Source organism: Euleptes europaea, chromosome 14, assembly GCF_029931775.1.
Source record: "Euleptes europaea isolate rEulEur1 chromosome 14, rEulEur1.hap1, whole genome shotgun sequence".
In the NCBI taxonomy this organism is placed as follows: Eukaryota; Metazoa; Chordata; class Lepidosauria; order Squamata; family Sphaerodactylidae; genus Euleptes; species Euleptes europaea.
In genome coordinates, this window is record NC_079325.1 from 10,275,553 (window position 1) to 10,302,892 (window position 27,340).

The following is a 27,340-nucleotide window of genomic DNA, read 5'->3' on the forward strand; positions in this document are numbered from 1 at the left end:
ATATTTAGTCCTCCTCAAGCTGTTTGTTAGGGTTGCCAGGTCCCTCTTCGCCACCGGTGGGAGGTTTTTGGGGTAGAGCCTGAGGAGGGCGTACAGTCCAATTGCCAAAGCGGCCATTTTCTCCAGGGGAATTGATCTCTATTGGCTGGAGATCAGTTGTAATAGCAGGAGATCTCCAGCTAGCACCTGGAGGTTGGCAACCCTACTGTTTGTAGTGTGTGCTATTGGAAGGGGGGATGTCAGCATAGTGTAGTGGTTAAGAACGGTGGCTTGGAGCAGCGGACTCTGATCTGGAGAACTGGGTTTGATTCTTCACTCTTACACATGAAGCCAGTTGGGTGACCTTGGGCTAGTCACAACTCTCTTAGAGCTCTCTTAGTCCCACCTATGTCACAGGGTGTCTGTTGTGGGGAGGGGAAGGGAAGGCAATTGTAAGCTAGTTTGATTCTTCCTTAAGTGATTGAGAAAGTCGGCACATAAAAACCAACTCTTCTTCTTCATTTGGTTAATTTACAAAGTCGTATTTTTCTGTGTATCTGGGGAGCCCCCTAAGTATGTTGAGACCCCTGTCTTGTCTCTGGATGGCCTGGCTTTGTATCTTTCACAATAGGCACGGGGAACAGCCCCTTTTCAGTCGAATCCGGTGACAGAAGCATGGACATTTGTGTATTGCGGACATGTTGTGTACCAAATGAGAAAGAGACAAATGATATGACAGGGTAGTATGGAGGCAGAAGCAGCTGTGTTTCTTGTTAAGTTGGGGGGGGGGGGAGAGAGACATGTTCCTTACTATACCTTGAGCAAAATGTTGTGGCGCTGCCAAAAGCCCAATGGATACGCCCTAGCTCAGCGGCCGCCAGCTGGAAACCCACTAGCTCCACTAGTGGCCTGATCCGACATGCGCTCGCTGTATATGGTCGTGCAACAAGAGTGGCGTAAAGGGGCTTGCGTGTGAACTGGAACAAATGCCTCCTGGGCCTCTCTCGCCCGTGTACCAGCATATGCTTCCTGGCAAACAGAGCTCCAAAATGCTTCTGCTTAGCTGGCGTTAATTAAAAACTCAATTCTGTGCTGTGCAAACCTGCAAATCTTCCGGATGAGCCAGGAAAGAGAGAGAGAGAGAAAAAAACCCCAAGCAAACATTTGCCTTCTGCTATTTTGGCATGTTGGCATTGTGTTCTCTGTCTGGGGCACAATTCATAGAACAAGCAGAATGCTAAGCTCAGACGTTGGGTGTTTGTTGAGTCTCGTAGTACATTGGGTATACTGCACTCTTGCCATCCTCTGCTTAGTTATTGCCCCTGTCTGGAAAGCTCTCTGAGCTCCTCTTCTGCCTAATGTATATGTGTTATATGGCCTCTGTGACAGGGAGCTAAGTTGTTTTGTCCTGACCACCATGTCTCCATGGCTTAGGGTTGCCAACTGCCAGGTAGTGGCAGGAGATCTCCTGCTATTACAACTGATCTCCAGCCGATAGAGATCAGTTCACCTGGAGAAAATGGCCGTTTTGGCAATTGGAGTCTATGGCATTGAAGTCCCTCCCCTCCCCAAATGCCGCCCCCCTCAGGCTCCACCCCAAAAACCTCCCTCCAGTGGCAAAGAGAGACCTGGCAACTCTACCATGGCTAGGCCTTTAGCTTGGGCTTTCTCTCCTCATGAATACATGAACACATGAAGCTGCCTTATACGGATTCAGACCCTTGGTCCATCAGAGTCAGTATTGTCTACTCAGATCGGCAGCGGCTCTCGAGGGTCTCAGGCAGAGGTCTTTCACATCACCTACTTGCCAGGTCCCTTTAGTGGTCCCTTTAGTGGTCCAGCGTGGTGTAGTGGTTAAGAGAGGTGGTTTGGAGCGGTGGACTCTGATCAGGAGAACTGGGTTTGAGTCCCCACTCCTCCTCATGAGCGACGGAGGCTAATCTGGTGAACTGGATTTGTTTCCCTGCTCCTACACATGAAGCCAGCTGGGTGACCTTGGGCTAGTTACACTCTCTCAGCCCCACCTGCTTCACAGGGTGTCTGTTGTGGGGAGGGGAAGGGGAGGTGATTGTAAGCTGGTTTGAGTCTCCCTTAAGTGGTAGAGAAAGTCAGCATATAAAAACTAACTCTTCTTCTTCTAACTGGAGATGCTAGGGATTGAACCTGGGACTTTCTGCATGCCAAGCATGCTCTGCCACTGAGCCATGGGCCCTCTGTCTCTCCAGGGTCTTTCATTCATGGACTGATTATGCCTTATTGACTGATAAGCATTCGGGTTATTTACCCTTTTGTTTGAGATTTATTGTGGGAATTTTTTTGTGGGAATTTTTCTCTGGAAAGTAGAGTACTTACCTTAGTCTGTTTTATACTGTTATTATATTGCTTTGCTAATTGCTTGAAAAAAATATACTATTGGTTTGCTTTGAGCTTAGGTGCTGTATTTCTCTTTAACTGCTAGGTGATGGCTGGAGATCTCCTGGGATAACAACTGATCTCCAGGTGACAGAGATCAGTTCCCCTGGAGAAAATTGCCACTTTGGAAGGTGGACTCTATGGATACCAGTGTGGTGTAGTTGTTAAAAGCCTTGAACTCAATCTGGAGAACCGGGTTTGATTCCCCACTTCTCCATTTGAGTGGTGGACTCTGATGTGGTGAACCGAATTGGTTTCCTATATACACTCCCCAACACTAAGTTGTTATGTTTTCATGCCAAGTCACACCCATAACTTTCATTGCTATGGTCTGTTCAAATGAAATGGCGTCTTTCTACCTCTCAAAGTGTCTGTTGTGGGGGGAAAGGGAAGATGACTGTAAGCCGCTTCGAGACTCCTTAAAGGTAGAGAAAAGCAGGGTATAAAAACCAACTCTTCTTTATTATACCCCATTGAAGTCCCTCCCTTCCCCAAACCCCGCCCTCCTCAGGCTCCACCCCAGAATCCCCATGTATTTTCCAACCTGGAGCTGGCAACCCTATCTATGACCAAGGGGCAGTTCCTTCCAGCTGTCAGCGTGGGGACTTGAACGTGGGTCTCCCAGATCTTAGCTCAATGTTCTAACCACGACATCACACTGAGGTCCGCCTTTGGTTTCTCAGAAGTTAGAAAAGTTAGGGGAAGAGGAATAGGAGACTGGCACAGAGCTACAAAGAGATGTAAGGAAACCTTTGCTTTCGTGAACTGAAGATGGCATCTGAGAGACATGTGGAAGTTCTGCACACATAAAGGGAGGAGGGTGCGACAGAGCGGTCCACAGTTGTCGTAAAGAGTCATCTGTAGCTATCGGAGTTGGATCAGGGGGGTTTATGCTTCCAGATGCTCCCAAATTTAAGCTTCAGAAGCCTTCTATCTAAGTTTTCCATTCCTGTCTATCTGCCCAGCCAATCTACAATTGCAATTTAATTCTCCATAGCTGTTCTTGCATGGTGTATTAAGATACAGAGAGTTTATCCAACTAGTCCAGCTGTTTTGGAGATAATTACTACAGAACCCAACCTGCTGTATAATAATCCTTCTGGGCGAGCAGCCAAGACCTTGAGACTTATTCCCCCAAAGGCTTCAACTTCTCCATTTCAGCTAAGAGTTACAGAGATTGGAACTTGGGATCTTACCATGAAATACATCTTGGCAATAATTGGAGATCGGTTGGAATGGGAAGTTTGAGCTGAACCCTATTAAGGGCCAAACTGTATGTAGCGTGGACACGCATTAATTAAAACCCCAGCGGCCTCTTCTTCTGGGGAAAGCTTGAGAGGAGGGGGATTTGGAGTAGGGAAGCAATTGGGATGGGATAGGAGGAGAGGGAGATGATTAAGTCTTTCCCTGCCCACTACTTTCCCCCTGCTGTTCTCCCTGTGTACACACACACGCACAAATGTGTTTGTGGCATTTGGATATTCAGGGAAGAGAGTACAAAACAACAACATAAAATGTAACTAAGATTACAGAAATGCATTTTCCAATAAGCAGGCATGATTCAGCCTAAACGGAGTACTTTTAATCCTCATCAATTTCAGTAGGAGAGATGCAAAGAGATGTGTAGGCCTTAGGGTTTGATTTGCCCACCCACAGCAGATAAACTCCCCCCCCTCGGGGAGTTTGCCAGCCCGGCGGAGAGCGCGTCTGACGCTCTGCTCTCCTCTCCTCTCCGGCCCCAGCTGTCAGCCCCGTCCAGGCATCCCCCTCTCGGCCCCAATCCCCGCCTTCAAGAAATTGAGGAGGGAGAGGGGGGAAATGGCTGGGAAATGGCCTCCATAGTGACTCTCTAGGAATTTCTCCACGGCTCTCAGAGGGTGGTTGTGAAGATTAAATGGAGGAGAGGAAAATGATGTAAGCCGCTTTAGATCCCCATTGGGGAGAAAGGATGGATGGATGGATGGATAGATAGATAGATGGATAGATATGGTCTTTACCATGGAGATTAGGAGAAATTCCTACAGCATCACCCGGAAGTGATGTCACACACACCCTCCCCAGTACTCTACCCTCCAGCATGGGTGGTTAAGAGCGGTGGACTCTAATTTGGAGAACTGGGTTTGATTCCCCACTCCTCCACGTGAGCGGCAGACTCTAATCTAGTGAACAGGGTTGGCTCCCCACTCCTACGCATGAGGCCAGCTGGGTGACCTTGGGCTAGTCCCGGTTCTCTCCGAACTCTCTCAGACCCACACACCTCACAAGGTGTCTGTTGTGGGGAGAGGAAGGGAAGGGGATTGTAAGCTGGTTTGATTCTCCTTAAAAGATAGAGAAAATCGGCATATAAGAACCAACTGTTCTCCTCCTCCTCCTCAGGCACTGCCCTCAAAATCTCCCAGCATTTTCAGAGCCAGGGCTGGTGTGTCAAGCCTAATAGTTCTCCAGCCTAAACAAGTGGAATTTAAACATGCTGGATTCAGGCTAGGGCATGCCCTTTGTTTTCTGAGGAATGCACAAAACAATACACCCTCCCCCAAAATGGAGAAAAGACAATGCGAAAATCTGAACGTTTGCTGCGTTCACCTACAACCCTTAAAGGTTTTGACCTCCTTTCCTCCTCAACCTGAGCTCAGTGATTGAAGGCAATTTCAGTTCCCGGAGGTGTTTTCAGGTACACAAATGCCGTACATAAAAGAAGCGATCAACCAGCAGTGGGAACATGGGGAGTGTGCTTTTTCTGTAGCTTCTGTGGGAGCCCTGGCTCCCCAGCCAAATTTTATCTTTAAATTCAATTCGTAACTGAGCGCTATTTTTTTTTATCACCTTCAAGTTAAAGGCAGAATGGTAAGAGTTGGAGAAACATTTCACTTTCCTTCCTCCACACTACTTGTACCACATGTGCTGTGCAATTATAACTTCCAAGGGTCGTCCCCCCCACCCCTAGCTTTCTTTAAATGACTTGAGCAAATCCATTTACTACCATTGGGGGAACTGTTACAGGCACCGTTGTGGGGATGTTCAGTTGAAGCTTCCCATGTTTAGTCTCACCCTATTTATCTCCCGCTCAGTACTTAATAATCCTTCTCTTTTCTGTGTGGTTTGCACCTCTCAGATAGTTCCAGACAATCATATCTTCTTTTGTCAAGTACCAACATTTAAGAGCGTCACCAGTAATCTTGTGGGTCATCCTTGGTTGCCGCATTTGGAAATATCTCCACGGCTGACTTCCATAAACTCTTTGGGGGAATTTGTTTTTCACCTTGATGGTTATGGATTGAGGTCAATAAGTCCTGTTCTATATTTTAGGGCAGTCTAATTTAATTTTAGGGAAGTCCAATTTAATTTTTAACTGAAAAGGGAGGCCAGTACAGCCTGTGATTAACCTAGCCTAATGCAGGCCCTTCAAGGATCATCACTTAGCTTCTTGCCCACCTACCTGTTTTTCCAGCTCCACGCAGGCAGCAAAACATGCAAGATTCATCAACCCCCTGTGGGGCCCACAACGTGCTGCTGGAGGATGTAAGGGATTACAAATTCTGTGGGGCATCCGTAGAGTGTTTGGAGGTGCTGTGAAACATGGCATGTAGCATCCATGAAACTATGAGGAACTGCCTTATTCAGAGTCTGGTGCTAAGAGTTCTGAATGACAGCAACACTCAGTGGTATTCAGTCAAGGTTATTCTGAGCCCTGCTGTCCTTTAAAAGAAGAAGAAGAGGAGTTGGTTTTTATATGCCGACTTTCTCTACCACTTAAGGGAGACTCAAACCAGCTTACTATCACCTCCCCTTCCCCTCCCCACAACAGACACCTTGTGAGGTGGGAGGGGCCGAGAGTGCTCTAAGAGAGCTGTGACAAGCCCAAGGTCACCTAGATGGCTTTATGTGTGGGAGGGGGGAAACCAACCCAGTTCACCAGATTAGCATCCGCCGCTCATGTGGAGGAGTGAGGAACCAAACCCAGTTCTACAGATTAAAGTCCACTGCTCCAAACCACCGCTCTTAACCACTACACCACAGAGGACCCAGGAGCTTTAGGATCTGCCAGGGTTTTGACCTTCATCCATTCTTCCCCCATGGCATCCTCATCCTCCAAGGAGCGTTCATCAGGCTCAGTCCTGACATCAGCAGACCAGCACGACTCAAGAATTACATCAGACACAGTATTTGTATGTACAATGTATTTAAGCTGCTCTGATCCTTATTCCTCCATCCTACAAAATCCCAATAATTGTAATTTAAGGTGGCATGGAGAGTCTGTAGGGGAAAATTTTCACCATTCTCACTAAACTACAGTTTTTAGGATTTTTTGCTTGGGAACCATCCCACTTAAACCCACTTAAATATTTATGCAATGGATAGGTCCAATACCAAGGAATCTTGTGCTGTTTCTATCTTTTGGTGTTTTATGGACATTGTGTGGTGTAGTGGTTAAGAGTGGCGGACTGTAATCTGGAGAACCGGGCTTGATTCCCCGCTCCTCCACATGAGCTGTTGACTCTGATCTGGAGAAAAGGGGTTGATTCCCCACTCCTCCACATGAAGCAAGTCACAGTTCTCTCAGAACTTTCTCAGCCCCATCTACCTCACAAGGTACCTGTGGGGGAGGGGAGAAGGGAAGGTGATTGTAAGCCACTTGGAGATTCCTTATGTTAGAGAAGAGCAGGATATGAAAACCAACTCTTCTTCTTCTATATTCCTGACTTCTGTATGAGCAAATGATAGGGTTGCCAGCTCCAGGTTGGGAAATTGTTGGAGATTTTGGGGGTGGAGTTGGTGAGGATGGGGTTGGGGAAGGGAAAGGTCTTCAGAGGGGTATAATTTCATAAAGTCTTCCAAAGCAGCTGTTTTCTCCAGGGGAACTGATCTCTCACCTGGAGATCAGTTGTAATTCCAGGAGATCTCCAGCCACCACCTAAAGGTTGGCAGCCCTAAAAGGTAAAGTAAAGGTCCCCCGTGCAAGCACCAGGTCATTCCTGACCCATGGGGTGATGTCACATCCCGACGTTTAGTAGTCAGACTTTGTTTATGGGGTGGTTTGCCAGTGCCTTCCCCAGTCATCTTCCCTTCTTTTGGCAGCCCTACCATATGCAAAACTTACCAGCTCTTAGATTTTCCTTTTCTTTTTGTACACACCCTGTTTCCCCATAATGCCAGTGTCTTTGTACCACTGCCAAGGGACACTGTCAAAGACATTTTACCCGCTTGCTTTCTCCATTGGCAGGCTTGTGCCTACATTTGTGTTTAACTGAGAAAGGGAGACACCTTCTCTAGTGAAGCCTGTTTCATAGTGGCCGCAGCCTACTATTAACGCATGTTAATTATCAGCACTTAATTACAGAGGTAGCTGCAATTGCACTGAACCCCTCTCTGTCCTTTCTTCTTTCTCGTCTTCCCCTGCTTCTCCACCCTTCAAAGACTAAAAACAATTTATAAAAATACAAAGACTGGAAGGGATTCTAGGATCTTGAATTTCCAGGTCTGCTAACACTGCTGGCAACAAACTCTTTGCTTTCCCTCCCAACTCCCCTCCTTTTGATTGAAGAACACTAGAAATCAGCCGGGGAGCAGGTGGTGTATTGTGTTAGATTAGCACTGATTGAATTCTTACACAGCCAGCTGATTGAGGCGCCTGTTCAGCAAGCGCATGATTCTGCAAACACCGAACTGCAATGAAGAGGGCATTTTACTGGATCATGTCCCTTAAGGAGCTTCCTTGGCTCTGTAGATTCTCACTTCTTTGCTTGCCTCTTTCTGGGTACCCTAGAGTGGAAGTCTCGTCTGGTACAACCCGGAAGGGAGAAAGAGTTGCTCTAGGAATCACCGGAAAATCTGTGATAAAACTTGGAAGTGATGTAACCGATGTTGCATCCATTCCCATATGGAAAGTAAGTCCTTTAGTAACTCTGACTGGAATTCTCTGCACACTTAAGACGTTATCTGCTCAGGAAGAAGAAGAAGAAGACAGAGGAGGAGGAGGAGGAGGAGGAGAAGAAGAAGGAGGAGGAGAAGAAGAAGAAGAAGAAGAAGCAACCCTAGAGGATAGGGACCGTAGTGGGGTATAATTCCATAGAATCCACCCTCCAAAGTTGCCCTTTTCTCCAGAGGAACTGATCTCTCTTGTCTGGAGTTCAGTTGTAATTCTGGAGATCTACAGGCCCCAACTGAAGGTTGGCAAAACTAGCTAAAACCCTAGAAGCCCCTTCAGCAATAAGGCAGTATTCATTGGCCACCATTGTTGAACAACTACTAAGAACTGTGAAGTTAATCAGTGCATTGCAAAGGGTTGGTGATTAAAACCCCAGGAGAGCCATTGGACTGGACTGCTTACTGTAAAACTGCCCTGGCTGAGTCTCCGTGGGATGAGGTTGAGCAAAATTATGGGCTTGGGTATCAAGAGTCCAGTGTTTCTATCCAGGGAAGACCTTCCGCCAGTCAGCTAATCAGTCAAGGTCTTTATCGCACAAGCCATAAACTGTTGTGGGGACCATGAACATATATGGATATAAAATGTCTATTCCACTTACCCAAATTAAAACAATAAAAAAATACATACCTCTGGCCTTAATTTATATGAAACCTGACTTTTGCAGCAGCCTGAGCAGAATTAGCTGTATCATTAGCAATATTTCAATTTTGCCCCATGAAAAGAAGAACAGCCCCCCCCCCCCTCCCGCCATCACAGTATTACTATTCAGGCATTGCACTCTTTCCCCTTACGTATCAGTACAGTCTAAAAACTGTGTCACAAATGCATAATCTAAGCTTTAAGCATTTTCCTTTATTGTCTTTCCAGTACAACACAGAGACTACAATTTTAATGATGTAAGTAATGGCTAATTATTACTGTTAATAAAAATGGACCATCTGTTGAATATACAATACAGAAAAATTATTGCACAGGCTTAAATGAGTTACCCGGTTAACTGTGCCTTATACTCCTTATGATCAGTTATTTCTGGTCTTGGTTTCTGTCTTCTGGCTGGACTATTATCCTTGGATGATAGATTTTCTTTTTGCCATCTGATTTGGCTATTCATTGGATTCTGACTTTTCTGTTTCAGCATCCACAGATTATGATAGTATGTTGTGTCAGTTCTTCCAAGCGGACATGGCTCAGTGGTAAAAACAAACAAACCCTGCTTTGCCTGCTGAAGGTCACAGGTTCAATCCCTGTCATCTCCAGTTAAAGGATCTCTGGTTTCTCTTCGGGTACCTTCATCTCCCTGTTACCTGCAGAATCCCTTTATTAGCTGCAGGCACCTTTGAAATGCTGAGAAAGAGAGGTGGGCAGAACCACGAAATGGCTGCCATGGGAGGTGGAGCCAACCACAAAATGTCAGGGAGCAAGGTTATGCATAACTCTTATGGTAACTCTTCAACATTTGAGGCAGAAGCTCTGTTTAACAACAGGATGCCTTTTAATCTGCACAGCCAATCAGATCTCCAGAGGACAATGAGAAGCCCTGCTGGGTGCATGCCCCACTTGGCCCAGCCCCATTTCTTTAAACACCTGGTGGGCACCAGGAAAGGTGTTAGAAAGGTGCCTTGGTGGGCTCACGCACCACTGAGGGGACCCCTATACTAAGGTCTCATTAATTGTTGGGTTTTCTTGGGGTTGTTTTTTTTTTTTTTTTACTCTCCTTGAAATACTGGTCTTTACTTGGTCGATAAGAATAGTGCCAAAGAAGTTGAAGGAAGAGAACTTGAGTAGATACGTTGCCAAGAAATGGACGGGCAGAATCCTGGCAGCAGGAGAAGCCCCGGTGCCAACAGAAGGGATTGGGAGTTAAAGCTAAGAGCCTTCTGTCCTCATCACCATGAATAAATATCATTAGTAACAAAAGCGGAAACCCAACAGACACCACCCTTCCCTGTAGGACCTATTGTATTAAACTTGACGTTACATGCCCCAGATGTCATTGTACTAGAAGCTAATTTGACGACTTACGTTGTTGAGAGAGGATTAGCGGAACCTCTGTTTTGATGGCCTGTTTCTAATTTGCATCTTTAACGAGGCGGGAGCCCAGCCAGGTTCTGTTCTTTTGTGCTTACTTCTGAGGAACTGTGTTTATTTCCGATGATTACAAAATAAATCTTCGCTTCCTCTCTCGCTCTCTCCCCCCCCCCCCCCACCCCGACCGCCTGGAATGAAATGTCTTCGGAGCGTGTTAACTTTGTAACTAGAATAACGACAAGAAGAAAGAGGAACAATCCAATTATGAGCCCCCGGGATAAAAAAAACAAGTAATTAACGTTCCTTCCTCAAAGAACCGAGCGCCCACACGCTTGTTCTGATTCTTCTGGAGATATTTGGAAATTTTTACAGGTGAAAGGCAGAGTCCTGGTTACTAATTATAGGAGGAAAATGTTGTGTGTTGGTCCAGCTCTTCTCAAGGGATGGATTCACCATTCTCTGTAAGTTAGTACTAGTTTAGTGACCCAGGCAAATAATGTTCAGGCCATTGCCCTGTGCTGAGCCCATATTACTGTTATTTTCAAAGCCATTTCATGGATTTGGGGGGAGCAGTGAGTAAGATGTCTTTCAGTACCCCCCCCCCCCCCCAACCATTCCACTGCTTAGGGTTATGCACTTCAAACATTTTTGTTTTGTTTCGTAATTTCAGGAAGAGCACAATTATCGTTTTCCTGAAATTTCAGTGGTATTGTTTCCAAAATCTGTTTTGAGTAAATTCTTCAGGTTTTGGAATATTGGGTATCAGTAGTCCCTGGCTTCCATCTGGACCTATTGGAATTAGCATTGCCAACTCCAGGTTGGGAAATCCCTGGATATTTGGGACCTGAGCCTGGGGAGGGTGGAGTTTGGGGAGGGGAGGAAGGTCACTAGGGATGTGATGCCATAGAGTCTACCCTCCAGGGGAACTGATCTCTGTCTGGAGATCAGTTGTAATTCTGGGAGAACTCCAGCCTCTTCCTGGAAGCTGGCAACCCTAAATGAAATAAATGGAGTAGACTCCAGATACTGGGTCTACTTCCACTGGTTAAAGTGGGCAGGAGACCCGGAATCTGGAGGCCATATCTGCTGTCCATTGAAAACAGTGCTGAAATAACCCCAAACTGTCCAGAAATGTTGGGTATGCTTTGCTTTGTTTCTGGATATTTCCAATCTGAAATGGTGGAGGAGGAGGTGGTGGAGGAGGAGGAGGGGAAGAGGAAGAGTTGGTTTTTATATGCCGACTTTCCCTTTTAAGGAGAATCAAACTGGCTTACAGTCTCCTTCCCTTCCTTTCCCCACAACAAACACCTTGAGAGGTAGGTGAGGCTGAGAGAGTTCTAAGAGAACTGTGACTAGCCCAAGGTCTGGCTTCATGTACAGAAGTGGGGAAACCGACTTGGTTCACCAGATAAGAGTCTGCCACTCATGCAGAGGAGTGGGGAATCAAACCCGGTTCTCCAGATTAGAGTCCACCCCTCTTAACCACTACACCATGCTGGAATGGAGAAGCTGGTAAAGGGAATATCAGGAACTGGTTTGGATTGGAAATATCCAAATACATGAATACATGAAGCTGTCATTGGTCCATCAAAGTCAATACTGTCTGTTCAGACTGGCAGCAGGCAGCTTTCTAGGATCTTCTGCCGAGGTCTTTAACATTAAATGTTAGCCCTTACCACCACTACGTCTTTTTCCTCTGCTCCTCCTTTGTGTGTATACACACAATTGCACTGAGCCAGCCTGCCTACCTACCTACCCTTCCGGTCCTGGTGCCACCAGGGCTAAAGGAAGTCAGAGAAAGCTGCTCCAAATAGGACTCGTTTTGGGTGTTAGCGTCAGGTTTGCAGAATTCTCTACCGCATCAGCCTGGCCTGTTACCATCCCTTGCGGTCTTCCCAAATTGGTTGTCAGTTATGCTAATATTATTAATTTCTGTAGCTTACTGCTGAATTAAGCTCTTGCTTTATAACTCTGCAGCTTTTATTGGACTGTTTTGGGTTTATCCTGCAGGTTTTTTGATGTTTTATTAATTTTTCATGAATTCTGCGCTAGCACTTAATTGCCCGGATTACCCTACTGACTCACATAATCGGTTTTCATCTGGTCTGACATGGAGTCTGCTTCAAACAAAATCTGTTAGCATTTGAATTGCTTGTTTACATATATCAAAGTAGGTCACAATTGTCCCTGAATATGCACCACTCTAATAAACGTATTGCATATTTGATTCTCCTTCACTATATGTATGGGGACAAGCCTTGCATCGACAGAACTAGCATATCAGGGGAAAGGTGAAGCGAAAAAGCTTCTCTCTGCCCTCAACTTTTCTGTGTGCGTGGATGTTTTCTCTCTGTCTCAATAGATAGGTCCTGCAAATGTGCAACTCTGCCTCATGTTCAGATGCGCAGACACATGCCGTCTCAAGTTATACAATACAGAGATAAGTTTCCTTAAGTAGCGATAAACATACAACCAAGCACGTGGAGAGACATCTGATGAAGGGTTTATGTGGGCTACAGATCATTGAGTATTGTGCATTTGTGATAATTCGCCTCCCAGATTACAATCTGGCAGGTGAGTGATTACAGTAGCACAATATCGAATGGAGTGTGGATTTCCTGAAGCTTACAGAATGTGGCGCTGGACTAACTAGCCAGCAGGATTCCATAGCGTGTGAGATTTTTTGAAGCCCATTCCTGAGCCTAAAGGACAAAGGATGCCGTAGAGTCCACCCTCCAGGGGAACTGATCTCTGTCTGGAGATCAGTTGTAATTCTGGGAGAACTCCAGCCCCCCTCCTGGAAGCTGGCAACCCTAAATGAAATAAATGGAGTAGACCTGTCTCCAGATACCGGGTCTACTTCCACTGGTTAAAGTGGGCGGGAGATCTGGAGGAGATATCTGCTGTCCATTGGAAACAGTGTTGAAATAATCCAAAACTGTCCTGAAATGTTGGGTATACTTTGCTTTGTTTCTGGGTATTTCCAGTCTGAAATGGAGGAGGAGGAGGAGGTGGTGATGGAGAAGAAGGAGGAGGAGAGGAAGAGGAAGAGTTGGTTTTTATATGCTGACTTTTTCTCCCTTTTAAGGAGAATCAAACTCATTCCTGAGTCTAAAGGATGAAAGTCCTTAGGAGGCCAGGAAAGGGGCTGTATTGGTGTCCGGGATGCCTGTGCTGGCACCCGTGCCACTTACACTGCCCAGGGTGACACAGACACTGGCGGGGGGGGGGGGAGCAGACACCATCCTCCCAGCACTGCCGTAGCAGCATCGCCCAGGGACGCCGGCACAGCCTCGCTCTGGCATCCAGACAATGCACTTCTGCGCGCCGCCCTGCCAGGGGCGTTCCCGTGCCGGGCAAGGAGAGGAGCCGCATTTAGGTGGCCTCTTAAGCCCTTTTGGCCCAGGAACACCCACTTTCACTTTCCTGGAGATACACGACCTTTTGAAGTGGCCTATCCTCATGCAACCCTATGGAGCGGTTGCACAGGTTCCCTAGGGAAGGGGAAGGTTTTGGCCTCAGTGGGGGGGGGGAGGGAGGCGAAACCTCCTTTAGAGGCAGCACATCTGCTCTGCCTCCAGTGACTGTGCAGCCCTTCCCCTGGGGAATGGGCTGTTATTATGCGTTTGGAGGCTCCCATTCTTCTAGGAGGGGGGCAATAACTTCAGTAGGGCAGTATAATAAAAACAGCGGAGAAGGGAGTGTTCCAGAGCATGATTAAAATGAAGATTGGCCATTCTACCCAGAAAATGATTATACAGGGTTGTCAACTTCTGGGTGGGTCCGGGCGTTCTCCCAGGCTTACTAGCGAACTCCAGACTACGGAGATCAGTGGCCCTGGAAGATATGGCTGCTTTGGAGGGTGGACTCTTTGGTATTATAGCCTTCACCCCCAAATCTCCAGGAATTTCTCACCCCGGAGTTGGGAACCCTATGATTATACCACCCATCTATGCCGTAAGAAAATTCACCAAACCAAAAAAACAGAGCTATTTCTGTTTCTTCTGGGATTTAGTTTTTTTCCTCCCTTTTCCTTCTCCATGTATACTTTGCAGTAGCCTGATTGTTTCGGAGATGGATTGGGAGCCTCCAGGAGAATGTTAATGTTGCTTTGCCTTTGTTCTTAATTAGAGCCCTTCAAGGAGAAACCTCCTGGCCTGGTTTATTATCCAGCTTTGTCAGAGCTTGTCTGCTTTATCTAAGCACTTTAAAGAAGTCTCTTTACCTGTTTGCTTACTGGAGACTTTACTATAATCCCGGTCAATTGGAAATGGGTTAAAAAGGGATCGCGGCAGAGAGAAAGGAAGTGGCGCAGGCTTAAACAGCTAATGCGTTGTTTATTGGTCTTGGAGCATGTTCTAGAATTATGGCAGGCCTGGGTATAACCTGTGTTTGATTTTTAATGCTTGGTTATGGGTAAACGATTTAATGTAATGACAGGAATATATAGATGCAAGTAGCATTCTTTCAGCTTGTTGTTCCCTAATTCATTTATACCTGAAGTCTTTTGTTCCCCCACCCCAGAGGCTAATTCCAGGGATGAGCAGAACCGCTTGGGCTTGTTCCAAACAATTTTGGCAGAGAACAGAATGGATCTGTTCCACTCTACTCACACTCAGTAGAATCAAGAATGGCTGTGTGTGATGGGTAGAGTTGCCAGGTCCCTCTTCACCACTGACGGGAGATTTTTGGGGCGGGGCCTGAGGAGGGAGGGGTTTGGGGAGGGGAGGGACTCCAGTGCCATAGAGTCCAAATGCCAAAGCGGAGTAGGGCTGCCAGTTCAGGGTTGGGAAATACCTGGAGATCTTTAGGGTTGGAGCCTTAGGAGGGCGGGGTTTGGGAGAGGAAGGACTTCAATGGCCATAGAGTCCACCTTGCAAAGTGGCCATTTTCTCCAGGTGAACTGATCTCTATTGCCTGGAGATCCGTTGTAATCCTAGGAGATCTCCAACCAGGCTTTTGCCCCCAAATCTCCAGGAATTTCACAAGCTGGAGATGGCAATCCTAAATGAGACTAGCAGCATAAAACGTAGACATGATTTATTGTCGAAGGCTTTCACGGTCAGAGTTCATTGGTTCTTGTAGGTTATCCGGGCTGTGTGACCGTGGTCTTGGTATTTTCTTTCCTGACGTTTCACCAGCAGCTGTGGCAGGCATCTGCTGGCGAAACGTCAGGAAAGAACATACCAAGACCACGGTTACACAGCCCGGATAACCTACAAGAACCAACTAGACATGATTGTTCAGAAGCAGGTCCCTCTTCATGCAAAGGAATTTACACCCATGTAAGTCTGTACGGGAGTGTAGCCTAGATGAAGCAGGATCTAAAATAAAATAAAACTCCTGGAATAAATTCTATGAAAGAGAAGATATTATTCAAATTATCACATTATTATTATTATTATGCAAATTATTGCATCTTGTATATGAGGCATCTGATTCAGCTGTTCTTCAGTGTGGAATCTGGGTGGCTCGGTTGCAAAAATTTAATTTTTAAAAAAGAAAAGATGGAGCACACGTTATAAATATACGTCAGTATCAAGCAAGTGGATATTTCAATGAAAAAGGAAAACCTTTGGTCTGGCGCTTTTTAGAATGTACACATAAGAGTTTTCCTCCCTGCATTCAGCCAGCATGAAGGAAATCCTGATTGTCTCTTCAGACTCTGATCCTTGTACTTCATCTTTAATGAGGAGAGCAGCGAGTTCCTTGAAGGGCTTTATGCGCGATATTTATATGAACACAGACATGCAACTTGTCTGTTTTACATATTACCCCCTGATTTTTCCCAGTCCATGCAATGAATAATTTACCAAAAACGTGTGTAAGTATCTCTTTATTATTCATTATAATGAACTGAGACAGGAGTAATAGTCCACTAGACTGCAATCCCCTTAGGGCTCAACTTAACTAGGCTGCGCCTTAGTTCTCCCACAGTTAATTTGAATAAAGGGAGGGGACCCAGCATTAGAACAGCAGGCTGTGCGGTAAGTCAAAATGAAGACGGATGGGGGAAAGGGGAGGAAAGGAGGCGAGGAAGGGCGTGGGATTCTGCACAGTGGAATGGAGGAGAAACTTGCTGCTAGAAAAAAGAGATCCATGTATTTATATTCTGTTTTTCAGACAATAATTAAGGGATTATTATTCACAATAATGAAGAGGAGGAAGAGGAAGAGGAGTTGGGTTTTACATGCCAATTTTCTCCACCTTTTATTATTTTTTATTGCATTTTTACCCCGCCCTCCCCAACCTGAAGGTCAGGCTCAGAGCTGCTTTTAAGGAGAATCAAACCGGCTTACAATCGCCTTCCCTTCTTCTCCCCACAACAGACATCTTGTGAGGTAGGTGAGGCTGAGAGAGTTTGGAGAGAACTGTGACTTGCTTAAGGTCACCCAGCTGGCTTCATGTGGAGGAGTGGGGAAACCAACCCGGTTCACCAGATTAGAGTCCGCCGCTCATGTGTGGAGGAGTGGGGAATCAACCCCTGTTCTCCAGATTAGAGTCCACCGCTCTTAACCCACGACACCACGCTGGAGAAACCTGGTGCTAGGAACAGATCCGTGTATTTATATTCTGCTTTTCAGATGATAATTTAGGCATTAGTATTCACGATAATAAAGGGATACAGAACCCTGGCTCTCAGCATTACAAACAAAACGAAAAACGAGAAAAAAGGAATGGGGGGGGGAATCAATCTGACAAGACCTGTGTTTATAAGCCACTTGGGAGAGGAGGAGGAGGAGAGGAGTTGGTTTTTATATGCCAACTTTCTCTACCACTTAGGAGAGAATCAAACTGGCTTACAATCACTTTCCCTTCCCCTCCCCACAACAGACACCCTGTGAGGTAGGTGATCTTCCCCCGATGGAGTTCTTCCAGGCAGGGGGTCCAGCTTGCTGGAGGCCCTTGGACTTCAAGCCCAGAATGTCCTTCCTTTCCTTTTGCAGTTCCCGAGGACCCTGGCAAGTCGGACCGGAAAATCAGCCGTCGGGAAACCTGTCAGGAAAGACAAGTGATAGGAGACCACTGTGATTGCCTATTTGGGGTGCACATTGGAAGCCTGCTGGGTTTAATCGCCCTGAAAGCTAGGAAAGCACAGGCATGGCAGAGCAGAGCTTCATCGCTATTCCATGCAGGCCTTCCTTGGAACTCACAGGTGCAGGCAAGCCGCTTGCATTCATGGAAACATTGATGTCAGCCGTGATGGGAACTGAGCACACCAGGATGTTGAATCGGGGGGGGGGGTTGTTGCTCTGCTATGATGTCAGAGCCCTTGCGGGGCACAGCCAATCACAAGGCATTCTTTGCGGTTTTCCAATGGACAATGGGCTCATTCATATAGAGGTGAAACATGAAGGGGGGTGAAATCAAGTGTGTATAATTAGTGACTCCAGAACTATTTGTGTCAAGATGGAAGATGGAAGAATGCACAATGTCTAAAAATAAATCTTTAATCTAACAATAAGTGAGTCAGGAAACCATAACTTATGCGGCTACGGCAAGTCAAGATACAGCGAACTGAACGGTTATTCCATTGTTATATTATACAGAGCATGTTCTAGTATTTCACCCATTCATCTCAGTGTGCCATGTACCTGTGGCTGTGCTGCTCAGATCTTGAAAAATGCAGCAAGCTGGAACAATGCTCTTCTTAATGCTACCTGTTACAGAGTGAATTCCGGTATTGCTCTTGTTTCTGTCGGTTCTGCTGCTAAATTCTCCATATTCAGCAGCCTTGCTGAAGTGGTAGGAGCCCTGTGGCCCAGAGTGGTAAGAGCTGCAGTACCGCAGTCCAAGCTCTGCTCACGACCTGAGTTCGATCCCGACGGAAATTGGTTTCAGGTAGCCGGCTCAAGGTTGACTCAGCCTTCCAACCTTCCGAGGTCGGTAAAATAAGTACCCAGCTTGCTGGGGGTAAAGGGAAGATGACTGGGGAAGGCACTGTCAAACCACCCCATAAACAAAGTCTGCCTAGGAAACGTCGGGATGTCACCCCATGGGTCAGGAATGACCCCGTGCTTGCACAGGGGACCTTTACCTTTTTTTTTTTTTTTAACCTTGCTGAAGCCTAAAGAGTTTGGGGTTTGAGCAGTGCTTGGTTGTAGATACCTGGGGAACCTTCTGTATTCCATCTTGAGCTCTGTGCTGGCAAAAAGACAGGATATAAATGTAAGGAATGAAAAATAAACCAGGCTACTCTATGAAATGGAATTCAAACGGCATGTGCGTTCTGGAAACATTTCAGTTCCTCTCTCTCCTCTTTCTTTGTTAGGCTTTCTTCTTTGCTGCGTGTAACTACCTCTTGGAAATGTGGGTTGCACCCACACATCATTAAGCTATTCTGCTTTTATCCAAACTGGAAAATCCAGGTGCAACAATAGCATAATGTTCCACAATGTGTGGATGCAGCCCTGATTCCTGAAGCTTTCAAGTCTCATGTGGTTGCAGAGAAGAACGGCAGAGACTAGACTGTGGACAAATACTGGAAGTGGTTCTCTGTGGTTTCAAGGCATTTTTTTATCTGGCCCACATCTCTGCTTCTCCGTGTGAACGTGTGGTCATTACCTTTGCAACAGCCACTAACAAGCAGCTTGCTTCTCAAAAAGATGTCTGCAGGCCACTTTGCCCATGTGTAGGGTTGCCAGCTCCAGGTTGGAAAATACCTGGCTGGAGATTTTTAGGGTGCAACCTGAGGAGGGTGGGGTTTGGCAGGGGAGGGACTTCAATGTCATAGAGTCCATTTGCCAAAGCAGCCATTTTCTCCAGGGGAACCAATCTCTATCGCCTGGGGATCAGTTGTAATAGCAGAAGATCTCCAGCTAGTACCAGGAGGTTGGCAACCCTACCCATGTGATAATCGCCACCCACTTTTCCTGTTTTCTCCAACTTGTAAATAAGTATGCAAATGTGTTGCCAAGGTTTATAGCTTGATTGGAGGCTTCCAGAGATGACCATCAAGCATGATAACACAGAGCTTAGATAAGGGAAGTTGGGTGCTAATTAAAAACGAAGATGGTAAGGCCCAAGGGAATGGAAGTGGATGAAAGTGGAGGCTGGCTACAAGTACAAAGTTCCTTCCCTCTCCTCTCCATCCTTCCTCTTTTCCTTCCTCTTCCCCCCGGCTGCCCACGTACATCCTCCGTCTGCTGTGAATAGTAAATCTTAAGCAGCAGTGGAACCGTTAAGTGTGTACACAGCAAACAACTATTACTAGCACTGACCTGGATTCCGCCCCCCCCCCCCTTTGGTTTAATTAAAGCAAGCTATAAAGTCTAAATAAATGGGTACACTGGCCTGTGTGGATAGCTCCAGTGAGATTTATATACTTATTTGTGAATGTGTCTCCTCCTCCAAATATTACTCCAAATATATATGTTCCTATATATATACAAAATGTATGAAACCGTGGATATTTTGAAAGGAAGTAATGTCCTGTTGTTATTATTGGTAACAACAATAACTAACAAGTGGCATCAAGTCAACTTATGGCGACTTCTTATGGGGTTTCAAGGCAAGAGAAAGCAGAGGTGGTTTGCCAATGCCTGCCTCTGCATAGTAACCTGGTCTCCCATCCAAGAACTGCCCATGGCTGACCCTGCTTAGCTTCTAGGCTTTGACAAGCACTGGCTAGTCTGGGCTATTAAGTTGTACCGTAATGTCCTGTGTGTGTGTGTTAAGTGCCGTCAAGTCGTTTCCGACTCATGGCGATCCTATGAATGAAAGTCCTCCAAAATGCCCTATCTCTGACAGCCTTGCTCAGATCTTGCAAATTGAAGGCTGTGGCTTCCTTTATTGAGTCAATCCATCTCTTGTTGGGTCTTCCTCTTTTCCTGCTGCCCTCAACTTTTCCTATCATGACGGTCTTTTCCAGTGACTCTTGTCGTCTCATGACGTGACCAAAATACGACAGCCTCAGTTTAGTCATTTTAGCTTCTAGGGTCAGTTCAGGCTTGATTTGATCTATAACCCACTGATTTGTTTTTTTGGCAGTCCACGGAATCCGCAACACTCTCCTCCAACACCACATTTCAAAGGAATCTATTTTCTTCCTATCAGCTTTCTTCATTGTCCAGCTTTCACACCCATACATAGTAATAGGGAATATGATGGCATGAATTAATCTAGTCTTGGTGGCCAGAGTCACATCCTTACACTTCAAAATCTTTTCTAGCTCCTTCATGGCTGCCCTTCCCAGTCTCAATCTCCTTCTAATTTCTTGGCTGCAGTCTCCCTTTTGGTTGATGGTGGAGCCAAGGAATAGAAAGTCTTGAACAATTTCAATTTCCTCATTGTCAACCTTAAAGTTCTGTAATTCTCCTGTAGTCATTACTTTTGTTTTCTTGATGTTCAGCTGCAGTCCTGCTTTGGCACTTTCTCTTTTAACTTTCAGCAGTAGTTGTTTCAAATCTTCACTATTTTCTGCCAATAATGTAGTGTCATCAGCATATCTCAAATTATTAATGTTCCTCCCTCCAATTTTCACTCCACCTTCATCTAAATCTAATCCTGCTTTCCTAATTATATGTTCTGCATATAGATTGAAGAGATAGGGAGATAAAATACATCCTTGTCTGACACATTGCCAATTGGAAACCATTCCGTTTCTCCATATTCTGTTCTAACTGTGGCCTCTTGTCCAGAGTACAGGTTGCGCATCAAAACAATCAGATGTAGTGGCACACCCATTTCCTTTAAAACCAGCCATAACTTTTCATGATCCACACAGTCAAAAGCTTTGCTGTAATCTATGAAACACAAGCTGATTTTCTCCTGAAATTCTCTCGTACGCTCCAGTAACCAGTGTATATTTGCAATATGATCTCTAGTGCCTCTTCCTTTTCTGAAACCAGCTTGAACATCAGGCATTTCTCGTTCCATATATGGTAGCAGCCTTTGCTGTAAGATTTTGAGCATCACTTTACTTGCATGAGAAATTAATGCAATGGTCCGATAGTTGTTGCAGTCTTTGATGTCTCCTTTCTTGGGAATTGGAATGTAAATGGATCGTTTCCAGTCTGTGGGCCATTGTTTTGTTTTCCATATCTGTTGGCATATTCTTGTCAAGATTGTGATGGCCTCCGTTTCTGTGGCTTGGAATAGCTCTATTGGTATCCCATCTGCTCCTGGTGATTTGTTTCTCCCGATTGCTCTCAATGCAGCTTTCACTTCACTTTCTAAAACTGTAGGTTCTTCTTCAAAAGATTCTTCTTGGAAAGAATCTTTTATCCTTTCATCTCTTCTGTATAGTTCTTCAGTGTATTGTTCCCACCTTTTCTTTATTTTGTCCTGTTCAGTTAATGTATTTCCATGCTGATCTTTCAGCATGCCTAACCGTGCTTTAAATTTCCCTTTGATTTCTTGGATCTTGTGGAACAGATCTCTTGTTCTTCCTTTTTTGTTGTTCTCTTCCGTAATGTCCTATTCGCTGATAAAACCAATAAACAGACTCTCAACGGGACAGCTAGTTCTTTCCAATTTCAAGATGGTAGAGATGGCCTAACCCAGCTATGGAACAGCTGATGACAGTATGGCCTTGAGTTTACTTCTCCTTTGGTCTTTTATGCATGGCTGTTTCACTCGCTGTCACCCCTCTGACAACTTCTGGTCTTTGTTTTGATTATGCATGCCGTTTCCGACCGTCAGAGGTCGCCTCGCTCTCCCCCTGCATTTCCCCGCGTTTTGCCCGCATTTTCAAATTTGAGATAAAACAGGTCCTTCAAAATACAGGGAAACACAGAGGGACCTCTGATGGTCACAAACGGCATGCATAATCCAAACAAAGACCCGAAGTCGTTGGAGGGGTGATGACAAGTGAAACAGCCATGCATAAAAGACCTTTGGTTAGTCTGGTTGCCTAGGGAATGCCTACTTCTTTCCTATCAGAGTGATGTTCTCAGTTAAGATAGTCTAGAGCCCCAAGCTCCTCAGAGCAGGGATGTGAGTTTCCTGGTCTTGGCACAATTGGATGGGGGGATTTCACAATGAGTAGTCACTGGAAAAGACAGTCATGCTAGGAAAAGTTGAGTGCAGCAGGAAAAGAGGAAGACCCAACAAGAGATGGATTGACTCAATAAAGGAAGCCACAGCCTTCAATTTGCAATATCTGAGCAATGCTGTCAAAGATAGGACATTTTGGAGGACTTTCATTCATAGGGTCACCATGAGTCGGAAGAGACTTGATGGCACTTAACATACACACACAATAAGTTTTTGAGATGTGAGGAAGATAGACAAAGTTCTGGACTGCCAAAGCCCTATCGCTCATGTGAAGTAGATGGCTCGGGCTTAGAAACACAAGTTGTGTCATTGCTTAGGGTCCCTTGTGGATATCCATATGAGAGTTGCATGCCTTGTGTGGTGAGTGGGCTGATTCATCCGCCTTACACAAAAGGTCTAAGCCAGGGGTGTCAAACATAAGGCCCGTGGGCCGGATCCGGCCCCTTGAGAGTTCTTATCAGGCCTGCGTGCCAACTGAGGCAGCCACTCACTCCACTCTCAATCTGGGCTGACGAGGCATGGCCCGGCCTGACCAAGTGACATTGATGTCATATCTGGCCCTTGTAACAATTGAGTTCGACGCCCCTGGTCTAAGCCATCCTTTCCAGGTTTGGAGTTTAATAACTCCTCTTAAGGGTCCAAGTCAGAATATGTTGATTACTTCTGGAGAAAATTATGTCCAGAACTCCAGAGGCACTGCCGTTTCACTCTCTGCTCTTCCTTTTCCAGATGTACCGTGGACAACCGGGTCACGCGAGTAGCTTGGCTGAACCGTAGCACTATCCTTTATGCTGGGAATGATAAGTGGTCGATAGACGAACGAGTGGTCATCTTCTCCAACACCAAAACCGAGTACAGCATCAAGATCCTTAACGTGGACATATATGATGAAGGCCCTTACACCTGCTCCGTACAAACCGACAATCATCCAAAGACATCGCGAGTCCATCTCATCGTGCAAGGTAAGACGTTCCGGTAGTGGCTGAGGAAATTAGGATATTTCATGTTGAAGGGTTCCTGCCTTTGAATGGGTGCTTGGGGAGGTATGAATCTAATAGTTTCCACTTAATGCCCCGTTGCGCAAGAGCTTGTGGTTAAAACTTGGGCCGCTGGGTGTCATTCCACCTACTCTACTCTCAGGCCATGTGTGATGGCCACAGTCATGGAAAGAAGGAACAAATGAGCTTACAAAGCTTCTGTCTGTAGTTTGATTGAAAGAGCTTTGCCATGTTGCTGGCAGCCCAATTCTAAGCATTTGCCTCGGCAGGTCGATATTTCAGTGATGTTCATGTATTTCGGTAACAACATCATGGTTTGTAACATCATTCCTGCACGGCGGTTTGTAGAACTGGTCTTTAGCGGTTCTAACGGTACTAATTAGCATTTATTTGCTGGACCAGCAAATCTGACAGCTGATGATTACGGTGGCATTTAAAGTGACGTCTCGGGCATCAGTTAATCACTTGCTCACAGCATTAACAGCGGTGCTGAGGTAAACATGGTGTCCATACATGGTCTGTGATTCCTGGATGTGACTACACACATGTGAACACGGGACAGTTTTACACTGGAAACCCAGGGTCCTTTAAACAAAGAACGCTCCGCCAAAGAGTAAGCCGAGTCGTAATTGTTGTAAAGTGTAAGAGTGTTGTTACTGTTGCTTCCCCCTATCAGAGCCAGGGCCAGTCATTTTTACGCCCTAGGCAAGGCTAACTACTTGTGCCCCTCCCTCCATGGCTAACTAATTTTTCAAAAACAGATTTTATAAGACGTTATAATTAATTATATTCCATAGCACTGTTGTGGTACTTAATTTAAAAAATTTTAAAAATATAAATTTTCAGTTGCATTTTTTCCCAAGAAACTAATCTGTTTAAAACTGTGCCCCTCCGGCCAGTTCTGCACCCCTCTGAGGTCTGTGCCCTAGACGACCACCTAGTTTGCCTAATGGTAGCACCGGCCCTTCTCCTGACTCTCCCACCAATTAAAGATGCTTGTTTGGTGTGTACACAAGAGAGGGCCTTTATAAGACATTATAATTAATTATATTCCATAGCACTGTTGTGGTACTTATCTTAAAATTTAAAAATATATAAATTGTCAGTTGCATTTTCCCCCAAGAAACTAATCTGTTTAAAATGGTGCCCCTCAGGCCGGTTCTGCGCCCTAGGCAACCGCTTAGTTTGCCTTATGGTAGCACCGGCCCTGCCCCCTATACAGACTTCACTAATCCTTGATTTGGAAGCTTCCCAATGGGACCTGGGAACATATCTGTACTCTGGAAGCTGTGGCTGTGTGTGTTTGGTAGAACGTGGGCTCCCTGTTTCCCCACTTGTCCCTTTGACTAAGATGGGAATGTATATTTTTGTGCCTATCTGGCTGCTCTTGCTTTGTTCTGTAAAGTTATTGTTTGGAGCATGTTGTGATAAGCAAGACCCTGACATAATAGTTGAATTTATCTACATGTGATTAAATAAGTGGATGGTGGGCCCCCCCTCTCTGTGGTCTCTGTTTCCAAAGTGACCCTAAGTGCCAAATGCGTGGGCCACCTTTATCTTAAAAGATGGGATGAAATAGCGGGGACTGTGTGTGTGTGTGTGTGTGTGTGTGTGTGTGTGTGAAGTGCCATCAAGTCGCTTCCGACTCACGGCAACCCAGTGAATCAACGTCCTCCAAAACGCCCTATCCTTAACAGCCTTGCTCAGATCTTGCAAATTGAGGGCCATGACTTCCTTTATAGAGTCAATCCATCTCCTGTTGGGTCTTCCTCTTTTCCTGCTGCCTTCAACTTTTCCTAGCATGGCTGTCTTTTCCAGTGACTCTTGTCTTCTCATAATGTGTCCCAAATGTGACAGCCTCAGTTTAGTCATTTTAGCTTCCAGGGTCAGTTCAGGCTTGATTTGATCTATAACCCACTGATTCGTTATTTTGGCAGTCCACAGCATCCGTAACACTCTCCTCCAACACATTTGGGGGGTGGGGGTGGGAATGGTGCCAAATGAGAAAAATCCAGCCTGTGATGGCAGCATCTTTCCTGCCTGCTACTGGTTTCCGAGTTCCAAAGGAAGAGAGAGATTTCTAAATACAGAAGGCGACGCCTCAGTGGCACCTTAGTGGCCTTGACAGCGGAATTATCTTCTTTGGGGGAAAATGCAGTGCCAAAATAAAAAGAACTGTCAGGCAGCATAGGGGAAGAGACTCGCACAGAACAAGGCTATCACTTTCCGGAGGGGAAGAAGACAGATTGTGTAAGTGTGTCAAAGTCATTGCAGCCATCAAGGGCTTTTGGTAGAGAGCTTCAAGGGATAATGCTGCGAGAGAACTGCCTTCCCTTAACACGAGCCGTTGGGTAGACAAAGAGGGAGTTCCCGGGTCTCTTCTGATAGAAGCATCTCAGAGCTTCCACATCAAGCACCAAGCCGACGGGAGGAGGCATCCTGGAGCATGTCCCCCCTTTTAAGGGAGTTCAGTGGAAGGGAGTGTTTGATTCCACTGAGAAGGCTCAGAAATTGATTTTACTGTTGGGCCTGTGGAATGAGCTCAGCCGGCGTGCTCCGTCTTCATAGAATCACAGAATCATAGAGTTGGAAGGGACCACCAAGGCCATCTAGTCCAACCCTCTGTACAATGCAGGAAATTCATGACTACCTCCCCCCCCACACCCCCAATGACCCCTACTCCATGCCCAGAAGATGGCAAAAAAAAAAAAAAACCCTCCAGGATCTCTGGCCAATGTGGCCTGGAGGAAGATTGTTTCCTGACCCTAAAGTGGTGATCAGCACTACCCTGGGCATGCAAGAAAGGGCCCCGAGAGCCAAACACGGATGCAAAGCTTCCTGCACTCCCTCTCATGATCTGCTGACAGAGTGCCATCTAGCCTCTGCTTAAAAACCTCCAAAGAAGGAGAGCCCACCACCTCCCGAGGAAGCCTGTTCCATTGAAGAACCACTCTAACTGTTAGAAAGTTCTTCCTAATGTTTAGCTGGAAACTCTTTTGATTTAATTTCAACCCATTGGTTCTGGTCCAACCTTCTGGGGCAACAGAAAACAACTCAGCACCATCCTCTATATGACAGTTCCTCAAATACTTGAAGATGGTTATCATATCACCTGTCAGTTGTCTCCTTTCCAGGCTAAACATACCCAGCTCCTTCAACCTTTCCTTATAGGACTTGGTCTCCAGACCACTCAATATCTTTGTTGCCTTCCTCTGTAGAAGAAATTTGAAGAGCCTGAAGAGAGTGGAGTTTGGGGAAGGATTTCAGCAGGGTATAATGCCACAGAGTCCACCCTCTGAAACTGCCATTTTCTCCAGGGGAACTGATCTCTGTGGTCTGGAGATCAGTTGCAATTCTGAGAGACCTCCAGGCCCCACCTGAACGTTGGCAACCCCAGTTTCTTTTCATTCTGCCTTGTCTGCATATCTCCTAGGGTTGCCAGGTCCCTCTTCGCTACCGGTGGGAGGTTTTTGGGATGGAGCCTGAGGAGGGCAGAGTTTGGGGAGGGGAGGGACTTCAATGCCATAGAGTCCAATAGCCAGAGTGGCCATTTTCTCCAGGTGAACTGATCCCTGCTGCTTGAAGATCAGTTGTAATAGCAGGAGATCTCCAGCCACCAGCTGGAGGTTGGCAGCCCTACCCCAGACCCTTCCTTCTTAGGGTTGCCAGATCCCTCTTTGCCACCAGCGGGAGGTTTTTGGAGTGGAGCCTGAGGAGGGCTGGGTTTGGGGAGGGACTTCAATGCCATAGAGTCCAGTTGGCAAAGCGGCCATTTCCTCCAGGTTAACTGACCTCTATCGGCTGGAGATCAGTTGTAATAGCAGGAGATCTCCTGCCACCACCTGGAGGTTGGCAACCCTATTCCTTCTCCTTATAGAGAAGCTGGAATCCGGTAACCTTTCGCTTTCCTATGACTTCCTAGTTGAGGGCTGCTGAGTGTATTACTGGTGCTTTCTCATCGTTAGAGCTGTATAAATAATTAGCAGCAGGGGAGCGGAGG

At 46.1% G+C, this 27,340-nt stretch overlaps 1 protein-coding gene across 3 annotated transcripts in view; it reads left to right on the plus strand.

Moving 5' to 3' along the window:
* The window catches only part of OPCML (opioid binding protein/cell adhesion molecule like), a 911,865-nt gene that overhangs the window by 704,344 nt on the left and 180,181 nt on the right, over window positions 1–27,340 (plus strand). For all 3 annotated transcript variants that reach the window (XM_056860420.1, XM_056860421.1, XM_056860419.1), the window contains one exon: window positions 23,072–23,304. In XM_056860420.1, coding sequence (XP_056716398.1) covers window positions 23,072–23,304 — 233 coding nt within the window. The remainder of the gene's footprint in view (window positions 1–23,071; window positions 23,305–27,340) is intronic.